General features: G+C 38.6%; 1 protein-coding gene across 7 annotated transcripts in view; it reads right to left on the bottom strand.

Annotated features, from left to right (window-relative positions):
• Window positions 1–11,784: 11,784 nt before the first annotated feature.
• Window positions 11,785–23,865, bottom strand: part of NPAS3 (neuronal PAS domain protein 3) — a 599,300-nt gene continuing 587,219 nt past the window's right edge. For all 7 annotated transcript variants that reach the window (XM_085225180.1, XM_085225181.1, XM_085225182.1 and 4 more), the window contains 3 exons: window positions 21,775–21,922; window positions 18,596–18,711; window positions 11,785–16,076 (listed from right to left, as the gene is read on the bottom strand). In XM_085225180.1, coding sequence (XP_085081306.1) covers window positions 14,767–16,076; window positions 18,596–18,711; window positions 21,775–21,922 — 1,574 coding nt within the window. In that variant the 3' untranslated portion in view covers window positions 11,785–14,766. The remainder of the gene's footprint in view (window positions 16,077–18,595; window positions 18,712–21,774; window positions 21,923–23,865) is intronic.

Genomic DNA, 23,865 nt, shown 5'->3' with positions numbered 1-23,865 from the left:
ATTTGTAAGCAGAATCTATGCATTTTTCTCTCTCCCTGTTAAAGAGTTATTAACATAAACAGAAATTGCCATTTAAAAAAAAAAAAGTTAAAACACAAGCATAGAGGACTATGAGGAGTCACTGGAGAACTTTCTGTGGCTTCAACTAAAACTGTGTCCATTGACAGGGGTTTAAAGCAAACTGAATAAAGTTTTGTCAACTACTTAGAAATGTATATTTTATATATATATAATTTATATATATATAATTCTGACTTTACAAGGGCCAGGAAGCTTCCTGGTTATTAAAGCTATATTTGCTTATGGGCAAATATCTTTAGTGAAGGTGTTAAATTGCCAGCAAATACTGGTACAGTGAATACTGTGCTAAATATCTGACAAAAGCAAATGAAAACCCTTAAGTGTTATTGATTAAGCAGGGTATGTAAATTCTGATCACCAAAATTGTGGGCCAAATTTTATAGGGCTTAATGGCATGAGAAATATACCCAATTAAGAATCTGTAGATACGCCATTTGTGGACATGTTCAGGGTCAGATTGGAGGGGGCCTTGAGCCACCTGGTCTGGTGGAAGATGTTCCTGATGATGGCATGGGATTGGACTAGATGGATTTTTAGATTCAATGATCTCTAGAGGTCTTTTCCAACCAATACAATTCTGTCTTTAAATGTCCTTTTCCATGCAATCCATTCTGTAATGCACCCTACGATTAAAATGCCTGTGAGCTGCAGGCCACTCACTAGTATCAAAGACCTAGTTATTTCTGAAGTAGTATATTCCCAGGAATGTCATGTACCAGTATCTTTGTATCCAGTTAAACTTATTCTCGTCGTTGACCCTGGAAACAGGACATACTGCCCATTCAGGGTGTTGAGTTCACCACTGATGACTTGCATGACAACTGAATTAGAGTCTTCCAGATTACCGTCTGTGGGTCTTAACGTTTGCAGAACACAACCCATGTCTGACTTCAGTCACCTCCTGGAGAAGCTAGCAGCTATACACTGGGGAGGCTGTGCAGGCATATCTAAACTTTTTCCCCCAGCCCCGAGCCCAGCTGTGTCACTAAATGTTATTTGGAGGCCTGTAAAGCAAGCAGAGAGGGATTAAAATTTGTCAATGCCTGTGAGGAGCTGCAAGTAGAAACAATTTCTGGCCCTGAATGCTTCATGAGGCTGGTTATGCATGGTAACATGCAGTGCCCAGGCCTTCTTAAGGCTGTGATCCTACAGACAAGATCTCAGCTACCCAACTTTATTTTCCACTTTATTAACTGCTTCATGAAATGGCACGGCTTGAAGATATCTACTCAGACATCTTCTGTTCTTTCCCCACTATCTTCCTATGTCACAATTAGTGATGGCTTTTGAGGTTTTCTGCTAAGCAGCTTTGGAAGAGGCCTGACTAAATGTGTTGCAGAGCAGTGTATTGCTCTGGAACAATAGCTGCTAGCCTGGCTAGCATTGGGATTTTCCATGTGCAATGCTTCCTCCATTTATGAGGAGGGGGAAAAAACCGGGGTAACAAAACAGCAACTGAAAATTATAACAGCAACTACTGTAGCCTTTCAGCAGAAATTGAATGGGTAAAATTTGGATGCTACAAAAAACTATAAATAGAGCATCCAGAGCAGAAAAGTACAGGAAGGAAGAGGAAGCCTCTAATAAATTACAGATCTTTAAAGGATCCAAGTAGAGGGAGGAAGAAAGCCAGGGAACAGGAACAACAGGAAAATTTAAAAGAAGCTTATACTGAATATTATAAATTCCTGTGAGAAGGGCCTTTCTTTTCTCGGTGTGGGAAGATGCAAATGTTTTGGTATATCATCCTTATGTAGGGAAAAGGTTGAGGCTCAAATAGTCCACAACTGCTTTTGTTGTATTGTTATTAACAAGTCATGCTGTTAAAATTGTATTAAATGGGACTCATGCCTTTTTGCTGTCACAGTTTTCAGAGCAATTGCTTCTCATTCAGCTTGCTCGTCCACTGAGAACCTGGCACTCAACGAAACGCGAAGTATTATTTAACTTAATAAAACATCCTTGTTCCAAATACCTACTACTTTGAAATGTGAACAAAGGAGGGACACCAGGTCCCATTCTGTATGGAGAAACTCAAATGAAATAGATTCCAGTGTGATTTTGTTTAGAGTTGCCATGGAAATCCAGTTTCCCTCGGTGTGGTGCCTGGGAAGGCAAACATCTCCCTGCATGCACCCCAGGTGAGTAAAGTGCTTGGGCTGTGACTTGCGGGGGGTGCCCTGCAGAGAACTGCCCACCAGACCAGCCTGTCCAGGCAGTGCTCTGCAGGCAGGTGCCTGGGGAGAGGCTCACAGCTTTATCCATGCGCTGAAGGGGAAGCTTTGTGCCCAGTGGTTTTGCTGGTGAACTGCAAGACCAGGAATGGGACCTAAATCTGAATGAGAGTGATAGTGGTAGTGAAGGTGAAATTGTTTTCCAGCCTTCAGCATTGTGCTTCAGAACTCTTCTGCTTCCCTTTCTAGTCATATTCCCCTAATAAACATGAAGGAGAAAAAAAAAAAAAAAGATATGTGATATAAATTTGCATGCACACAGAGTGAAGGATCATGCAGTTTTTACAGTCAAATTTGAAGATGAATTAGTCTTTGAGATACCGTCTGTTTAAGGATTATGTTGTTAATAACCTAAATTTGACACACACTTTTTTTTTTTTCCCCCTTCAGTCACTACCCACAAAGCCTCTCTGAAAATTATCTCTTATGAAGCTGTGTCATTAATGGCTTCCTGCGAGGTTTCTTTTGGAAGCAGCAGAAAGGTAAATAAAAATGAATTAATACAGCATTGTGGGTTTTTAGGCAAAATATGCAAATACCATACTGACAAAACCTTACCAGCATTAAAGGCTTTCAGATCCTATCCTCAGAGGCTCTGCTTATGGAATCAGAAGCGTTTAGGCAACCTTTAACTTAGTTTATGTGTAATACACATGCATACTCTCTGTCACTCTCTCACTTCCTAATGTTCTCTTGGAACAGTTCCCACTGGTGCAGTTCTCTGCTTTGCAGTTCATGAATTTTATTTTCAATCAATAAATAAACCTATTATCAAAGTTTTGTATTCTCATCATATATTGTCATTTGTCATAAGCCATTTCATTGTATGGGTCAGCTTCACAAAGCACATGCCACTTATCTATATTTTTCTGCATGGGGCTGCACAGTATGTGAATGGAATGCGCATGAAAGTGTAATCAGATTTCAATTCTAACTAATACTTATGAATAAGCTTGTTTGTTTTATTATTATTAAGTTGCTTTGAGACAGTAATCAGGATTTAGGCATTTCTTGGTGTTCTTGCCTGTAATATATTCTTATAGTATGGAGCAGAAATTGCCTTGCAGGCCTCCCCTAAAGTATCTATGCCATCAAAGGTGGTGTTATTTCTGGTGTATAACATTACACCATTTACCAGGCATTTCAGACAAGTAAAGAAAAGCTTATTGCATGCTCCTTTCAAGGTTGCTAAGTTCCCAGTGTGGCAAATTATAAAGGGAATCTGTCTGAGAGCCAGTGACCTGTTATGATGAAACCCTCCTAATTGCTTGTGCAGATTTTTTTAGGAGGTATTATTTTAGGCATTTCTTGAAGAGATGGGCTGTCTTTGTGGTGATTGAGTCTTTGGATATTTTCTGATTTGTGCCTTGTATTTTATCTGTCAACCCAGAGTATATTAAATACTGCTATCATATGCAGTCATCAAATGATTGTATTACAAGGTTAACAGACAAATAATATTTCAAAATGAAAGCCTTCAAGTTGCCTACTTTTCTGACCTCTGAAAGTGTATAATATTATGTAGAAATGAAGAGAGGGGAAAGTCTATCAATAACAAAGAAAAGGATAGGAGCAAGTAGGGGGCAAGGAAGGAAAGTAAATGTTCTTAGTTAAGTGCGATCCCATAAACACAGTGGAATCCAAGGTTACTTTGAACTAATCTTCATAATATCTCAACTAGTTAGTCTCCACAGCTATCACTCCTATGGGACGGTAGATTTGATGCTAATATTCCTTCTTCTACAGTACACCACTACCACTACTGGTACAAATACAACTTCTACTGCTAATAGCAGTAGTATCACTACTATGTAGCATCACTACACACATCTATCTAATTAGAGGGGCCTGTTTTCTTAGATCTGTTTTACGTATCACTCTCTCCACAATTACTGCTTCTTTTGGATTCAGCCAAAATAGCAGAAGGGAAGACTTTTAAGGTGAAGCATGAATCTCCCAAAGGAGGAACTTGGGATTTTCCACTCTTCTGTGGGATGTGTGGACTCCAGGGAGTTACCTTTCCATTTGCGATGAGAGATCAGGTTCGCAATGAGGAAAGAAAGCTTGTATGCGTGTTCTAACTGAGGGCCTAGGGTGTTATATACTTCATAGAGTTTGAAAAAATATTTGCCTGTATTGTAAGGCTTTCTCTTATTTCAGATGTCTGTTTCTCAGGTGCCTGATCCTTCTCTTCTCCTGCTGATGTCTTGACTGCAGAGCTCTACTGATTCCTGCAGGTACAATTTACCTGCTACAGGAAACAGAGTTAACGTAACAATGAAAAGATACTTTCTATTCCTTACAAAAATCACTATTTGCTTGCAAAAATACAATGGCAAGCATAGGCAGAAGCTTACAGACTTGACAGATAATTTTATTGTAGTTTTTGTTCACTTTTTATTATTCCTGATTTGTCTAGTCCTTAACTCCACAAATAAATTGCACACTTATGGAGCAGATTCCTTACTAGTATCAGCAAGGTCACTGTTTCATGAGGTCTTCTGGCCAGAAGGACTGTTACTGTCATTTAATCTATTACCCATGATTCGTTCTGAAAAATAATTTCTGCTTGAAGGGTATGGAGTGTAACTCACTCATTGATGAAACTTTCTGTGGCATATGTCTAGCCAATAGCTGGTCTTTTAATGATGTTTGGTACTTAAGATTATATGTATGACTTTGTATTATGCGCTTGATACTAAGCCATATTTCTTTGCCTGTGAGACTGTATATAGAGGTAATGTATCATTATGCCAATGACAATATTCTAGCTGTGAGTACTAGCGATGTGATAATTCTGTCATCTTGAGCTCTGCTTTGATTATCATTTTTTTTTCTTTTCTGCTTTTTCTTATTTGCTTAAGAAGTACACAATAGTTTAACTTCCTCTTCAAAACTTCTCATTCATCTTCAGGAGGGTGAGCAATCTTTTCTGAATAGAGAAGACATGCTCCAACTATTTCTTTGTACCCTTCTAACCCTTATCTTTTAGTTATGCTTCTCTGCATTGACCTACTGTTTCTGCACATTATTTTTCTGAGCATGTCTGTACTGGCTGTTACAGGGTCAAGGCCTTGAAAGCAAGCCAGACTGATTTGGGGGTCTTTTTCCTTTGTTTCAGTGGATGTTTGCCAGAAACTCTATGTCCTGCAGCAGCACTGACTGGACTGAACTCTCCCAGAGCAGTATCTCTCCACCGTACACTGACTGCTGCATTTCTGATTTGAAGGCACAAGGGAGCCAAGCACATACATATAATAGCAATGATCCTCCACAGGTTGTAGATAAGAGGACTCCCTCCACAGCACCTGGGGAGACTGTGAGGCAGGAGGCCAAAGGTTAGGTTCCCAAGGGATGGCTTTGACCCATCTGGATTTCACCATGCTTGATGTATGCATATTGTCAAACAAGCTCAAGGCAGACTGTTGGGATCTTTTTTTTTTTTTTTCCCCTACTCAAGCTAAAGAGGCAGCAATTATGCTTACAGCATTGAGGGAGATATTTCCAGTCACAGAGGCAGAAAGGCCAGTAAATTATTCCAAAGTTATACTTCAAATGCTGCCAGAATTAACTGCCAAGAATCTTCTCGCATAGTGCTTATGCAGGCTGTTTCCCTATCCCAGCCAGCAAGGAAGGGGACATGGGGCACAACTTGCTCAGTTGCACCTTGTGCTTTCTCAGCCAACCTCTCATATTGTATATCTCCGTGCAAAGAGTTGCTCCCCTGGTGTTCAGGAGCATCATGTAGGAGGAGCAAGCACATTCTTCAAGAAAAGCAAGATCCCAAATGTCTCAATGGCAGTCTGACCGTTCCCTAAGGAATCAGGACTGAATAGCTATTCCTCCCTTTCTTTCTTCCTCTATACCTTCCTTTACCTAATTCTTTCACTATTCTGTAAAGATGAGTGAGAAAACTGATGAATTTGATGCAGTACCTCCGTTCTGTAGTACTTTGGTTGAAGTGCAGAAGTCTTCATGTCCTTCTGCTGTGCCTGTGCAAGAAGCATATGCTCATGTAGCCTTCTGACATGTAAGCTAGGTTATGCAGGTATAGTACTTCTCAGAAGCTGTGGGACAATATTCTGCTCCCCTGTGAAAATCATGATGTGCAGGCACTCTTGTCTGTGAAGCTCTTAAATTAGAAGGTTCCTGAAAGAACCCATACCTCTCTTCCTTTCTTATTGTACTAGACTTCTTGTTGATCAGTGGAAAGGAATATGCTCAATACTAAGCACTTGTTGAAAAGACACAGATTGTTTCACGAGGGAGTTGATCTACTTCTGGTCATGACTTTTACACATGTAGAAGAGTATTCAAGGAAATATAAGGTTTTCTTTTACTGTCTTTTCATTCTGGCTCCATCATATATGAATAAAAGCAGAACTCAGATCATTCTCTCCTTATCCTCAATGGTCACATAATCTTCTGCGGCAGAAACATGCTAGACTAATGTAGTTCTGGTTGCTTCCCCAGGCAGGAATTTGATCACTAAGAAGTTATCGGCAAACCATCAGACCTCTACTGTTCCCTTTAATCTATCAGTGATTTCCATGTCTCATCTCCACATGAAGCATCTGTAGGTTGCACTTTATAGCAGGTCCCCTTTGAGTGTGTGTCCTGATTTAACACTAACCTAATATAGTTTGGTTAGAGATAGTCATCATGGATTTGCAAAAGGGAGGTCATGCTTAACAATCTTGATTCATTTCTCTGAGGAAGTGACAATGAGAATGGACAGGGGTGAAGAAGGAGACATAATTTACTTGGACTTGAAAAGGCTCTCAATACAGTGCCACATAACAGATTCATTTATAAGGTTAGCAAGTATGGGACTGATGGTACAATACTTGATTGGATATAAAATTGGCTTGATAACAAGGGCCAGGGAGTGGCAGTAATGGTTATAGATCACACTAGGGAAGTGCTATGCAACAAGGCGTGTGTGCTTGAAGACATAGTGAAGCTAACAAAGGATGGGCAAAAGCAATGGTGTTGGGGGGAAAAAGAGAAAAATGATGCTATCCAGGTAACTTAAAAGCATGAGGTTGTAACTTCATGGGAAGCAAACAGTCACATCAATGTGTAACTGGAAATTTTGAATAGCATTCAGTGAAGAAAATTATCGAAGAACTGAAAGGGGGGAGAAGCCAGGCTTACTGGCTGCAGGCCCTGCAGCAGAGGCAAAAGGACAGAGAGAGCAGGGACCTTTCCCTGTAGGTAGGACAAAAGTCAGTTTGCTCATGGTGCCAATGAGCAGTAAGTATATTTTCAGAAACTGATCTTACTGTGTGAAGTCCTTGGACCTTTGCTATGGGAACAAATCACAGAATCTAGGATGTATTTTTCATCTCCAAGTACATCTTTGGAGAATTCTATTTCTTTCAATTTTCTATAATCTAAGAAGACTTGACTTCCTGCATTGAAATTAGCCTTTGTCACTGTCTTGCAAGATGCTATCTTATGTGCTGTAATAAAGCAGAAGAAAGAAATTAAATTTTAACTGAAGTACAGAAGAGACAGTGGAGTGCTAAGAGGCCTCAGAGATTCACAGCATTGAACAGAAATTTGTTTCAGTGAATACTCACTTCTGAATGAAGTATCATCTTGGATGATACTTTAAGGGGGTTGCGATTGGGGTTTGCACTGCTGGTAGTTCAAGAAAATAGAAGCCTTAATGTCCACCAGAGTTTCCGCTCCAGAATCCTTTTCTTTTTTTATTGAAGACCTGTTTCCACAAAGCAAGCGCAAGAAAACAAAGAAAACTCTACCAGTGCTTCTCACTCAATTCCCACTTTTTAGACAGGAACCTCTGGAAGGATCAGACCATGCAGTTCAGGAAGACTTGGAAACGCTTTTTAATTAAACAAAAAATAGCTGCCCTGTTATCATGTGCGTAGTGTGGTACAGGATTAGAAAGAAATCCTCATGCATTATACCAATTAGCCAGACTCATTTATCTATTGTTTTGCTGTAGGCTGTGCATAGTTATTTGCTTATGAGTACTGGCTCAAAACCTTGGTCTTTCTCCCAAAGCCATTACAGTCATTAGTTGAGGTCTTATTGATTTGAACAAGACCAAGGCTTGACTCATTTTGTCTATTCAGAGGACGCTGATAAACTTTTAAATCAGTCAAGGCTGTAGACTCATTCTGCTGGGGTCATATGGTTAATACATCCTGTTCCTGTCATTTCCGCTATAAATCTGTGAATGCTTTTAAAACGAGGAAAACTTTATTCCCTTCCTTTTGCGAGAAAATATTACATTCCCTTTTATTACAACGAAGACGGGGTCCTTTTCCTGAGGAAAGCTTGTAATGGGAAAGGTAATATCAATACATTCCTTTGTCTCTAGAGTCAGTGAAAAGTAATTAGAGACAAAGAAATAAGCCATAAGTTTCCTAGCTGCAAAGCAATGCAAATCTTCTCCCGCTGACTTCCCATAAGCCTTTGACACTGAGCACTGATGTCTATTTAAAGATCCCTTATTTTCAGCATTTCATCTGGGTTGCACAATCTTCTCAAGATGGAAAAAATTTTAACTTCCTATCAATGTAATCAAACTCATGATTATTGACTTCATGTGTGTGACTTTGTACCTGGGTAATTAACCTCCAGTTTTACTTCCACTCTCTCCCTGTTGAATTTAGTAACCCAAACAAAACTGCGGTGGAGAATACCAATCCTAATTTTGTTCATTTAAAAGCAGAACTCTGCAGTCTGTTCTTATCTCACGTTCTGTTGCTCTCAGGAAGATCTCAGTGGATCTAGTGAAGCAAAGAGTTGCATGGGAATGAAGATGGTTCATGAAAAATGGGTCTTAAGAGCAATTTGGTTATTTCAAAACTGATAAAGGAATCAGTGGGGTCTTATTTAAGTCAGTAAATATAGCTGGCCATACACTATGTAAACGCTACTTGGGCTGAGAGAGAGGTTAACAGCTTCCACTGGTCACCTTTTCTGATATACAGATGAAACGAGAAGAAGAAAGGATCTTTCTTATGCATATGTATTTAGATGTATTACTGTGTCCAGTTTGAAAGCCCAGCTGGCTTTCAGAGTTAGTGGATCATGTCTCTGTATGCATGCATGTGCATGTTTTATAAATGGTTTGATCTTACCTGAGAATCTGTGGCTCTGGTTACATTCCATTTTTGTTCACACTTCTGTAGGCTCCATAGTCAGCTTGCTGGATAGATGACAGTTCATTAAGTTAGCTGACAGTGCACATATAGCCCTTCCACCCACTCCCCCAGCCCTAAAATAAAAAATAAAGAAATTAAAATGGCAAGAAGGAAAAATACTATGCAAATAGCTCTGAAAGCATAGACACGTTTAAGCTAATGCAGTTCTGAGCATCATAACAAAAAAAATGTTCTGTCAGGGGCGTTGCAGTTACTCCAGTGACATGACCACCTTGCAGCAGTGCCAGTGCAGGCTGTCAGAACTGGTTATCTAAGTAAGGCTGAAAAGACTTTCATCATTAACTTTTTAGAGTCACAGTGCTTCAAAAGAGCCCCCCCCCCCCCTTTTTTTTTTTATCCGTTCTTTTTCCTTGCAACAGTTAAGGTAGCTTCTAGGTATTTGGGCATCTCACCTTGCAAAGCAAATGGTTCACAGTTAGTGAGATCAGTTGCTTTTGAAAATGTTCTTTTGGTGTTATGACTCAGTTCGTCCAACTTCCAGCATGTTATTTCTCCAAATATTATTTTTTAAAAAACAACTACTACTAGATCAACTGCAAAGATCCATTTTCAAAGGGTTCAACCCTTTCACATAGTTCATTCTGTTTTCTGTTTCTTAAAGTTGCTGCAAACCCATTCCCTGGAGTTATATCAATGTAAGAGCACTACTATAAGAATGAAGCCACAGAACAGTCATTCTGTTACTTTCTTTAACATGAAAACCTTGTTCAACTAGGAATCCTCAAGCAGTGCATTCATGTAGACCATCAACTCTGCTCTCATACAATGTGTGGTCAGCATAGCTGAGTTTTAAAAAGCCTTTATAACAGCTCAGAAAAACCCCTCAAGCCCCCCTTTGGGATTAGTGGCTTTAGTTAATGTTGGTTAACACTTATTTGGAACAGGCATGTTATTCTTTCCTTAACCTTTATTCTCGTCGTTCTTCCAATCTCCATTTAAATTCCGTTTTCCCCTCTGTTGGTGTCTGTACCCTCAGCTACCTCACAAACAAGATGCATTGCCAGCTGGCATGCAAGAGCAGAACTGAAAGCAGCACTGCTAACCCCTGCTCCTCTCCACTCCCTGCAAATTGGAGGCGTATCAAGCTTGATGCTGAGATCCTGGAAAGTGGAATTCTGAGCTGCTTGGGAACTCAAAGAGCTGGGTTTGAGGGTATTAAGCTATTGGGCTGGCTCACTGAACTTCAGTTGTTCATACATCTCTGTTTTAAACATTTTTTTTTTGGAGTGAGCACATGTTCCTACTTGCACTGAGTATTTGTTATGCTGTGAAAAGGTTACCAGAAAACAGTGCAACAGATTATGGGCAGTTTTAATCAGTTTTGCTAAGGCAACCAAAATCTGGTCCAGAATGACAAGCCCAATGCTTTTCAAAGTGGTTTAAGGATGAGAAAAGATTTGGACAAACCAATGTTGCAGTAGGTTTTGGCTATGAGTAACACTGACTTGATTTTATGTGCCCGAAATTTATGTTCTTAATCAAAGAAGTTGAGAACTCATAAATAACAAAATAATATACAGAATCTGGAAGAACTTTGTTCATCCAGCCCCGCACATTGCTGTTCACTCTTTTGATCTACACACAGTGGTTGAACCTAAACTATATTTAACCTTCCCCCAACCTGCCCACCCCTGAGTTTGGTTCTGAATTTGTCGTGTCTTTTTTTCTACATCGGTAAATGTTTCTGTCTTCAGTTTGTAAGGTAGAAAGCCTAGCCACAGGACACCAACAACTTCCATGTAGCCTGTTTGGGGAAAGAAAGTACATATTTAAAAGAATCAGCAGTCTAGAGAGAGAGGATATAATGTGATTGAAGATTTTCATTGTAACACTGTAGAGTACAAAAAAGAAAATATAAAGTGCATTTTAAATGATTAATGTACAAAAGCTGACCTCTTCCAGTGTGCATTAATCAAGAAAAAATGCACACTGTCTATAGTGGTTAATGTTGCAGGTCCATTATTTAGCTTTGATAATGTGCATAAAAATGCTCAATATGACAATGAGTTGGGGTAGCTGAGAATTTAGGATGGTGGCAAGTTTGTTGTAGTATTTGGATTAGCATTCTTAACCTACATCTTGACAGCTTCTTTTCTTCAGTTTGGAAGAGTTAACAAAATCTAGCTGTATCCTCTTTCATTTTTAGTTTTTTTTTTTTTTATATATATATATATATTTTTAAACAATTTAAAAATACCTGCTTAAACAAATACTACCAGCATTCATTAGTCAGGATGGTTATATGTGAAAGAAATGATGCCAGATAGTAACAAATCCAAGAGAAGTTTATTATGAAAATGGCACCTGCGGGATGAAAAAAATTAAGTTACATAAAGACAACCATGTATGACATGTATGAGAATCTACAAAAGTATAAAAAGAACCCTGTTGTAAATGAAGTATGTACATTTCTGATTTGCAGCATTATCAATGATCAATGAAAAAAATGTTTCAAATAAGCCAGGCACTCGAGAAGTTAGATTCAGTTAGCTTAACACAAAATAAATGTACCATAGCTGTCACTTTTTAACGTTTTAATTTTTTTTTTTTTTTTTTTATATTATAGAGTTGGTAACACTGCTAAGATTTATACGAACAGAATCCCTTTCCCCATTATTCAGCTACTTGGCACCAGTCTCCTCATAAAAGATTTCATATATTTGTACAAGAAATAGTTAAAAACACAGACACAGTCTTCACAGGTAATGAAGTTTTTTTTCATTTTGTAATTTTAAACACTATGGATTTAGACAGCAGCTGTGATTATCTGTTAGTTTAAATCACCAGAAATCATTTTGACACAACACAGAAACATTTATAAAACAAAACAAAACAAAACAAAAAAACAACAGCTGTCTAGCTGTTCTTTGTAGCTGATAGGTGCACTCCTTTGATTGTTCAATAGCTAGAGTAGAGCATCCAAAATTAAACTCTGAATTTTCCAATCAGCTTTCTTGCCTTTTTTAGTCCTACTTAAATCCTTCAAATTTAACCTTTAAAAGCTCATTAATTAAATCTGTGACATCCAATTCCCTTTCACTATTGTTCCACTGCGGCTTGGACCAACATCTCAAATTCAAAGCTACTGGAGGAATTGACTCAACACAGTGAGTGATCAAAAATTCAAAGGACAGCTGAGTTAATATATTAGCATTGCACACATAAGCAAATATATATGACAGTTCTAAGCTGTTTCCTTTTTGAATGACATTGGTTGATCTTTGAAAGGATTTTCTATCTCACTGGTGATTGCTGTATGTATTGCTCCCTCAGCCTACCTGGGAGAAAACCAAAGAAATGCACCCTCTGCTTACGGTTAGAGCACAAGGGACTCTGGGAATGTTAACAACTGAGGCTATATGGCATCAATTTGCTTAATAAATCTGAGCATTACTCTGTAGTGCATTGTGTGGTACACTGGAAGAGTAAGTCACACCCAGAATTCCTCTGTGGGAAAAATGGCTCCATTAACCTTGAGCTAGTTAAGAGTCTTTTCTCTGAGAGTGAAGAAGAGAGAACGAGAGAGGAAGAGACGGGAAGCGTGGAGAGGAGGGGAGGAGGGGGGGAGAGAGAGAGGTTGGAGAATACACAACAGCAAAGCAACTGCAGAAATTAAAAGGTATACAGACAGTGGAAGCAGCATAAGGTGACATTACAGAGGAAGGCCACCACACAAAAACCACTAACCCCCAAGAATCACTGGTTCACTAGGACTGCAGGAATGGGACTTTACCACTCCAGACTAGAGATAAAGCACAGAGAAGACAAAGGACAAAACAACTACATTAGCTTAGTATATACTGCATATAGTAACACACATTGAAACTGCAATGGGACTGACAGCCAAGGACACTTACACATTGTACACATTACAGTTCTCACATCTGTTATTAGATGCCTTAACAAACAGCTGCCAAAGATGGAGTGGAAGAAGAATTTATATTTGACAGTCATTTGCAGTGTTTGACACTACACTGTGATTTCTGGCAATGAAGACAAAATAGGAGATTTTTCTCTTTTACTTAATGTGCAGTTTTCAGTTGTAGTTATCTATTTCAAGCTTATTAACCCATTCTTTAGTTTTATAACATATTGGTTTCAACACTAGAAATAAGGGAAAAGCAACAAAAAAATACCCAAATCAAGGAACAAAAAGAAATTTACAACCTTCCCTCTATAATATTAAATGAAAAACAAAACATGTTAAATAGTTCTTCTGTTTTTTTGTGGTTTTTTTTTTTTTTACTCTGAAGTGTTATTTGATGTAGAATTAGCCTCAGTTACACTGAGAAAAAAACAAACAACAAAGCAAAACAATATGCACCTAAGAAACTGCTCCTTGCATCAATTAAATTGAGTTTTTTGTTTTTAAGCACTTTTTGAAAAAGGCTTCCTGACCCATTTAAATTTAACGTGAGGCTATGCTTGTTAGTTTGGAGGTAAAAAAAATTTAAGTCCTGCAGCAAATGTTAATGAGGGCTTTTGTCTTAACTAACCAAGGAGACTGCAGCACCCGACTATAGACCAGTACGGAACACATTCTTTTCAAAACCCAGCCCACAAGCTGCAAATTGTATGAAGATATTACAGATTAATAAATGATAGCACCATGGTTTTAGAAATTAAGTTAAAGTTTCAGTAATTAACATTTAGTCCAACTTTTCAACATTCTAGTCACAGGCCAGAAATTAACTTTTTAAGAACCCAAATTATTTTATGTGCAAGTAAGAAAATCTTAACCATAAAAAGAGAATTAAACTCTGCATAAAATTCTAAAATACTATCCCCTATTTTAAAGGAATTAGGAACAAAAACCCCTTTTCATTTGACTTAGTCAAACAGGGCACATTGTTTATGCTTGTCTCTTTTAATCTTGATCATATCAAGATCATTTTGAAGTAAAACCAATGGTTGTCACTTTAAAATCTCTTTACCACAACACTGAGTATTCTATGGCAGAGGCATACACATTAAAGGCATCTTAATAAAGATGCAAAGGAAAAAACACACATCTTAGAAGAAGACAAAATGGCAGGCAACTGGTACTTCAACTCTCTGAAGGCAAAAATAAAAAAATATCTTTACATTAAAGAATAAGTCAAGTTAAAGAGAAGGGGAATGAAATGGGGACTGTCATATTGAGAGAATAAACTGACCTGCTCGAATTCAAAGTGCTAGAATTAAAGGTCTAAATTAAAACATAGTCTATGCCTCAGAGCTTAACACTGAACACAGTATGTGGTCATATTTCAATCCTCTTTCCGTTCCAGAGTCTGTGTAGTGTGAATGCCATTGCTGTACACAGGAAATGGAAGAGTGGAAAACAGTCCTTCGGCAGTCGTGAACACATTCCCTGCAGGCATTTGGGTCAGACTGGCCCCACTCACAGCACTTCCAAATGGTCCCGACATATTGAGTCGGTGAACATGGTGGTAGAGCATTTCCATCGGTGTTTTAGGATCCAGCCCAAAGCTGGGGCTGTTAACGTCAACAAAGTTAACAGCGTGGGTATTGGGGAGGAGGTTGCCCTGCATCGCTAAAGTAACTTCAGCTGGAGCATACCGAATAGTGCCAGTGGTGTAGACCCTCTGAGCAGCAGTGCTTGTTGCGGCAAGGGTTCCTGTTACCCTGTGAACCAAAGGAAGCACCACATTGCCTGCTTGCAACCTCTGAAGGGCTTCCAGATCCCCAGTGTACAACAAAGAGTTGGAAGTTGTGGGACCACCTGGGTGTTTATCCCTTGGAGATGCTGAAAGCGGGGGTGACAAAGGGTCAGAGGACACAGGAGCCAAGGCTGAGTTGGATGAGGTGCTGAACTGAGTTTTGCGGCTGGCAGTATTTTCAGTCCCTGGTGGGGTGAGAACGGAGTCTGGAATGGAGACATGTAAACTACTGCTGGCTTGGGGGGAAGGGAAGTGCTCGGAGCTGGGGGGCTTGGTCATACTGTAGGGTGATTCATTCCTTGAGATTTCCCTGTTGGGGGGGTAATTCCAAATACTGCTATCATTATCAAAATTGATAGGTTCTGAGATTTCTGTTTTAATTTTGAGCACTGAGGCACTGTTTGGCGACGAGAGCAGCTGGGGCTGGTCCACCAAAGCTGAGTCAAGTCCGTTTGGGCTTGAGGTGCTTGACAACCTTCTCCGGGTCATGCTGCCTCCCTTTTGCTTTTTTCTTCTCTTCTTCCTCTTTTGATGTTTGCTAGAAGACTGGGCATTTACTTCCCCTGCACTGTCTGAGTCCTTGGCACTGTCTGAGGTCAGTGATTCACAGTTCTGCAACCGCAAGTCTGACTCACTCTCAACAAAACGCTCCACCTTGATCTGCATAGACCCAAGAGTGCCAAAACTGTCCTCAGGAGCTTTTTGATTCTCGAAGTCCGAATTCTCAAAGCTGTCATCACTGTCCCTGCTGTCCTGGTTGCTGGAGCTGTTCCCATCATCATTACAGTTCATTTCATTATCTGACTGATTTCCTGACTTTTTCCTGTCAGATTCAGGGTCTTCACTGTTTTCTGATTGGTTTCCTTTCTCATCTGACTTCGAGTTCTCATTGTCCTCTAAAGCAAAAGGAAAGTGAAACGAATCATCAGCAACGAGAATATAATATTACATCTAGATTTCTACCTACCAATGAAGCATTCTCTTCTGTAGAGCCATGTTTATTTGCAATATGGTGTTGGCAGAGATCACCATTAATCTCTCTGACATGGGATTTTCAAAGCACTGAAGGCCTGTGCTATCTGTTTGGCCTGAATTTTCCTTGAACATATACTACTAAGGCACCTTGGATGAGGAGCCCTTTATATCTGCTCTGTTGGTAAGAACTGTCTTGACAACTGTGAGCACAAGAGCCCCGTTTCACCTGAAGGAAGAGGAGTCAGTGAACAATCCCATTATGACCATTATGCTCTGATTATTGTTCTTTCACTTCTTATGTGTTCTCCTCAAGTGGGAAGGCATGAAGATTTAGTACTATTAACTAATGAGGATCCTTAGTCCTCTCATCTCATTTTCCTTCACCTTTACCACTTTTGAAGAGGCACAGCATCTCTGACTGCTGTGGAATTTCTGCCACTCTCCTCCAGTATTGAGAGGAGAAGCAGGTCATATGTGTATAAATCTGAGCGAATAAACCAGTTTAAACAATTCTGTTACGTTGCTAGACTGGCTTTTCATATTCTCTTGAAGGGCAAGGAAAAAAAAACACAGAAAAAAAGATTCAGGCAGCGAATTAAATTCTCGATTGATCCAAATCATCTAAGGGCCATTGAAAGCAGCCCAGCTACAGCACTGAGAAGCTGTCACTCTTCTTGCCTGAATTCTTTCACTTGTATTTTAGATTTTTTTTTTACCTAATTTGAATAAGGATGAGATAAATACTCTAGTCCACTGGACTCAGACAGCCAAGGCAGCTTTGAGAATGAATACTCCCCATTATCATGCTGTGTTTGAAAGGGTCATAAAAGGCTTCAGGAGATCCCGTCTTTTACAGAACAGCCAGATATCTTTTGTTGGGAAATAAAAGATTTCTTTTTTTTCACTCATCAGGGCCAAGTACTGCCCCTTTCAGTACATTTGTGTTGGACAGGGGAAGGGGCAGTTTTCTTTTACAGATTGGTTACTTCTGGAGCCATGTTAATACCAAACAGTGCTGGAAATGCTGGAGCAGGTAGGCCTGATGGGGAAGCTGCCTGAGAATTCAGGGCAATATACTTTGTATTAATTTCAAGTAAGCTGCTTGGAGAGATTTCAGCTTGAGTCATTAACACGAGAGAGACCTCTCATTTTGAAAAACCAAACTCACAGAAGCAAATGAGCAGCCACAACACCCCAAACTGCAGCCATCTGGGTCTGAGTTTCACTTATAATTTTTAAAGATGTTGTCTTCTAGACCTGATTTCTAGTTGGTCAAGTGTGGGTTTATGGTAAAGGATTCTAAAACTGCACAAAATTTGCCTGGGCTTGAACTGAACTTGTTGGTTGCATCCAATACAGTGCTCTGATTTCAGATCCCTTGCAATTTCTGTTTAATTATTTTGCTAGAAACAACCTTCTCCTTTGCTGTCTAGCAAGGCCTGCAGACATCTTCTGAGATGTTCACATGTGCCACTGAAGAGCGCTGTCTTGGTCTGAGTCAGCCTTAGGAGTTATGAACGTATGTGTATTTCTCACCTGAAGGAACTTAGAGTGCTCATGAGAAATGCAAACTTTTCTCCACATCTGTGCTCTTTGGCTATTTAGAAACAAGATAGTGTAAAGGAAGCACAGACAGTAGTGATTTTTTCCAGTTTTGGTTCTTCTTTTCTTTTTTTTTTTTTTAATGTTATCATATATGTGCTGTAGTCGAGTAACCTCAGTTCTTGGGCCATGGACAACCATTTTTCTTTAAAAGCCAATTAATCTGTACCTGAGCCTGTATAATCACAGTGAACCATCTGTGTATTGGACCATCTGTAAGACTAATTTGTATATTAAGTTTGACAATTATATTTAGCTTTTAAAACATAGCTAAGTCCCAGACTTTAAGAGCTTAGAAAAAAGTGCTTGAACCTATAAATTGTAATTATTTTAACCCAAGAAGACCCTAAAACCTTGCAATGTTCGCTGCCCCCTAGTGAGACTAATAATAATAAAAAAAGCATTTATATAAGAAATAAGGTCATGGAGACTGATGGTGGATATTTATGTTCAGAAAGTTTGACTGCTTTTGAAAAATAAAAACTATAATTACGTTCAACAGTTACAATTCCATGGTCTTTCATAAGGCACAACACATCTCGTTGTGTTTATGTTTATGAACGTATTTATGAAGCTTAGCTGGAGACCCAAATATTTTGTTCAATGCAATGTAGGCAAGGATGCATCCATAGAATTAATAGAAACACTGAGATACTGTGAAAATGCTGAGGTTATTAAAATATTGTCCTGGATTTCTTCAACTTAATTCTACAGGATTTTTGCTGTTGTAACAAAACACTCCTTGAGAAATATTGAGAAGCTGTTGGAAGGGCAACCATGTGGCTCTCATGTCATGGATCTTTTGTGACTATAAAGAAGGATACATCATGTGTGTTACCTGAATTGTCCTTTGAGTCTGACTCAGAGTCAGAGGTCTCTGAGGATTCTGAGGTTTTCTCTGGCAGATGAGGAAGTTGTGCAATATCCATAGGAGTGTCCTTGTACTCTGGGTTACTGAAGAAGAGACAGCATAAATAAACACAATTAGATGATTTGTAGTTGCATGTTTTTTCTTCTTTTCATATCAGAGAACATAAATAGAAAGAATAGCAGAGCAAACACAAAACCATGTTTTTGTTTCCTTAGAGCTTTACAGCAGGAATTTTATGAAGGTATATGTTAATAGTCTGTCAAATATTTGTGTTGATCAGATATAAACACTGTTTCATTCTAGTGAATTTTTAGAACTAAGAAAGTATTACCAAAGTGGGACACAGTGGTTTGTATGATATCTAACATATTGTGTCATCATTGAACAACAGAATATTTCTATTTCAACTCCATCCATTACTGTGCTTGGAAATACAAGGACTGTGCTGTAACTTTTCCAGCCTGTTTCTCTTCCACCACCAATATCTATTAGAATTATCTCTGTAAATATATCAACCTTCCCAAGGCCATTTCAACAAGTGATTTTTCTCAACAAACATCATGCATAAAATTAGTAAGAAGGTGATCAGTTAGGGCTAGAGGAAATGACCACTACTCAAAAGAGCTTGGCCAGCAGATAACTAAAAAGGATATATACATATCCTTAAATATATATATATATTTAAAATACTGCACACATGGATCCACATCACCAAGATTCCGTAAGCAACCACTCTATGACAGATGCACATATGCATGTTTAGATGCATATGTTAGGGATAAAGAACTGTCAACATACCCATTATAATCATATCTTCAGCTGCTCATGTGGTGCTCACCTGTGACTTGTTAGCAACGAACACGACTGCAATGCAAAAAAGCTACACTAACAGAGAAACTGAAGAAAATGCTAAGCTTTTTCTTGGTTTGCACCTTCCAAAATATGCTCCTTTCCCAAACCAGTGCAAAGAGAGAGAAACACAGCTGCACAAAAGTGGCATCGGAATGTTGAAAATAAACAAAGTCTTTAATCATTTTTAAATAGATGAACATTTCTAAGCAACTCAAATTCCTTCCCTGTGATAGAGCAGAAAATCTGCAGTCCTATGTAGAACAATGTGAGGCAGGGCTAGGGGTGACTGACACATTATCACAATGACACTGTGCCCATATTCAGTCTATTACAGTGTACTGTGAAAATTCAGAGTTCACACAGCTCACGCTGAAATGCCATTCACACAATTACCATCTTTATGGTTTTGTCCTGACAAAGTATCTTTATTCTGTTGCATCCCAGGGCAGTCCCCAAATTTGCCCCCTCTAAGCAAAAGATGCTTGATTGCTTTCACACCGCGAATAACAAGTTGCTAGAACAAGAACAGCATTAATCCTCTCTGTCGCTATAATTAGTCTATCTCTTTACAGACAGCTGAATCGTACTTTCTAATGCATGGAAATGTATACAGACCAGTACTCTGGCTCAGAGTAGACCTAATTATGCCTTGATCTGTCATTAAAATATGGTTTGGACCCTTCATGGATTCCAGTACTAAGATAAATCTAAATTAAAAATACAAATTAACTGAAGAAATTAATCTTTCTCTAGCAAACCAGTGAAGAGAGCGTAGTGGAAAAGTCAAGTTTGGAAGCAGCCTTGAGTAAGACCACACTGCTTCTCTCCTTTTTTTTGTTAGATTTACTCTGTTGCTAGACAAAATAATTTCGTAGAACATTTAAGGATTGAGCTCACCCACTGTCTGAAAAGTAGCAAAGGGGCAGAGGCAACTGTTTATATTTTTTTGAATAGAAAATGAGTATATTTCTGAGCAGTTTGAAGCCCTGTTAGTACTGGGACATTGAAAGTATACTTCTAGTGCAGAATTGGAAGGCTCAAGCTGAACTCTTGAAATGCCGCGTTCTGCCTCTCTCTTGCAGGCTCAGTTAACACTTCACTCTGTGGATGATGAGCATCCACTTATTTTAAAGAAGACACAAAAATTGAAGGATAAGGATATCTTTGGAAACACCCATGCTTAATCATAGCAGGGCAGAAGCAACTAACCCCAGTCAGATTACACTCCATCTCTATGGAAGGTTTCCCATGGGGTCCCTCAGTGCTCTCCTGCTGGGGGTTGCTTCCCTCTCTTCCTCTATAGGGATATCAGAAGTAATTCAACATGCAAGTTTAGGCAGGCGTGGGCTTGCTGGACTTGGCATAAAGTCACACTTTAACCCCTGGAGATAACTTTGAGCTCTCACAGCATCAAAGGGAATGTAGCAAACCACAACAAGCAATTTAAAAGGAAAACAGGTCAGAAAATGACAATTGCATTTCATGACAATCTCAAGGTTTCAAATTTTGTTTTGTTTGCTCTGAAATGAAACAGAAAATCTCCCAATCTTATTGAACACTTACAGGACAGAATGTGTTAAAAAGTATTTTCAGATGAGAAAGGTCAGGTTTATAATTCACTGTCTCTCACTGGCTGTTGGTCTTCCCTTGAGCTCAGAAACCTGTCCTTTGAAAACACTTGTGTTTGGTAAAACAGATTTTTTTGAGGGAAGAATCTTTCACTGTTTTGGTTTCAAATAATCTTAAGAGCTACTTTTGTTTGTGAATCCTACTTTGCAGTTTTAAAAGTGAATACCATCAAATAGTTTAAGAGTAACACATTATTTCAAGACTTTTCTTCTGAGAAAATTCTGCTTTTCAGAGTGAGAGCTGAATATCTTTCAGAGACACCTTTCTTTTCATAGTCGTCTAGGAAGTTTGCTTCCATGCAATTTCAGTAACCAAATAAACCAGTGCCCAGCACTTCATACCATGTTTTATGATACAGCCACTGCAAGTTGGTGTGAATTTTCTACATTTCAGCTCAGGTTGAGTAGACTTCAGGATAGTCAAGACATGCAGTAAAATGATGGAAGGTTTGCTTGAATGCTAAAGCAGCATAATAATTCAAAAATGTTCCGGTGTACTGAGATGTGACAGATTTCTTAATACATTCAACCAAATAGCAGACCATAGGAAAAAGTTGTTTTCATTAATACTCTATAGCAAGCAATTGTTTTTTCCTAAAACTCTTACAAGCACAGTTAAGCAATAGAGAGAGCAGTTCAAGTGAGAGAAGGGATTGGAAGATGTACCTGAGAAGGTAATTGACCCAGATGATATTCTTCTCGCTTGCATTCTTGGCATTGACAGCTATGGTTGCACTAGACTGTATCCAGATATAACCTCCATTCTTCTGCATCCAGCGGTAATACTTTGTTACACACTGACCCTTATTCAACACTGGGGAAAAATACAAGTGGAATAGAAACAAGATATATTGCATATTAGAACTGTAGTAAAATGATCTGCATTGTACGACATCCAGCATGTATGAGCAAAAGATTCTCAACTTCGTTTAGGTTTAATGAGATGGCAAATGGCATCTGATGCTCAGTATGACGACTTGTATGCTTTACAAGCTTTTAAAGTATATTTTTAATCTGGTTTTGGAAACTCTAGTAGAAGAAGAAAAGTGAAAAGAACTACAAATCTCTTTGGTTCACAGAATACTTATTGCTGTGTGGACATTTTCAATGCACTCAGAGTCAAACTGTAAGAAAGAAAAAGAAAAAAAAAGAGGCAAATTTATATGTGATTTATTCATAGCTCCTAGGTAGACCTCTTTGAGATTCTGGATATTTGAAAGGTTTGGGAAGATACTCTACCCCTGCTGCTTTGATCATTTCTCCTTATTGCAGGCAATATCAACTACTGAACTTATACATCTGTTTCTTTGATCTTGTCAAACAGAATTTACAGTTCTCAGATGAACCAAATCTCCACTGGTCAGTAGGGGGAAAGTCTTGGGAGAATTTACTTCTACCCGAGCAAAGTAAATCCACCAGCAGACTGAGAAAGAGGCCTAAGGGAAGCACAGAATGACTTGGATAGAGCCAAAGAGTGACAGCTCTCTCCAATGTTTGAAATATGCCAGGAAACAGAGAAACAAGTAAAAGAAATCAGTAATGTGAAACGGTGCTATTATATGCTTGCAGAAAGAAGGCTTAAAAATACAGATGTTTAAAGCAACACTTCAACCAAAATATTGCCAAATTGAAATGGATTTGGTTTGTGTCTGACACCACAGTTTCAGGAAAATGGGATAAAATGCAGATGTTTCAGAGGATGGACGCTGCATAGTTTTAAAGAAAATCTAAACTATACAAAATCTGGGTACTATTGTTACAAGAACGCTTGCTCTTGTCTGCAATTCTCACTAATCCTATGAAACTTTGTACACTAGAGGGCAGTGTGCATTCATATACACCTTCTGCTTTTGTCATGTCCTTGTCTCCGTCTGCTAAAATGAAAAACCTCTAACTGCTGTAATAAATTTGGCTAAATTAGCTGCTAAATGGTTATCTCAAGTAATATGTATTTGCATTAATCATCTTGCTCTAAACCAGAACAAGCCAGAGTCCTAAAGATGTAGTAAATTCATATTGTCCATTTAATTACGGCTAATAAGTGCTTCATATACAATGGTTTCATGAAGTACATTTTTATTTTTTTATTTTTTATTTTTTGCAAAGGGAAAAGAAAAAAGTCACTTTGGAAAAGAGTAAGTATTTAAGGCAGTTAAAGTTCGTGCCATAAATGTGACAAATTATACTTTGGAGCTTTCAAGTTAACCAAACGTCTATACCCCTAATTATACATTTCTATGTATCTGTATCTAGGTCCTTGTACAATCCCTGTACAGATATCTACAGAAAAAGCATATTTATAGAGGCAGCCCTACATACACGGATTTTTTCCTACCTCGGAGTCCCCCCCGTACTCTGATTTGTCAGCAGTTGAATGAATAAGAGCATGTAAAAAGTTCAGCGTCAGGCTCAGCTGCAATATGAACAAATATCTGTGTGATCTGAGTTCTTTTGTTTTGCAGCAGTCTCTACTCAACTAGGTCTGTTTGTAGAAAAGATCCATAAACGTTCCCAAATTTTTATTTTTGTATTCCAAACTCTAAATATCCTGCTATGGTAATTCATTGGCGTCAAAACTTCATTATACAGTAGAATAAAGATAAAATATTTACAACTGACTACCCAGCATTTCTGTCAAACCAATGTTGCATGCTACTTTATAAAACAATCTCACATAAATTAGTCCAAATTTATTAGTTATGAAAAATAAGGGACGAAATTGCTGTAAGTTTTGATTATGGTAGACTTTTCCATTTC

The sequence above is a fragment of the Meleagris gallopavo genome, chromosome 5 (assembly GCF_905368555.1).
Source record: "Meleagris gallopavo chromosome 5, MGAL_WU_HG_1.1, whole genome shotgun sequence".
Classification (NCBI taxonomy): Eukaryota; Metazoa; Chordata; class Aves; order Galliformes; family Phasianidae; genus Meleagris; species Meleagris gallopavo.
The sequence above is the reverse complement of the archived record's forward strand: the minus strand, read 5'-3'. Positions and strand labels throughout refer to the sequence as shown.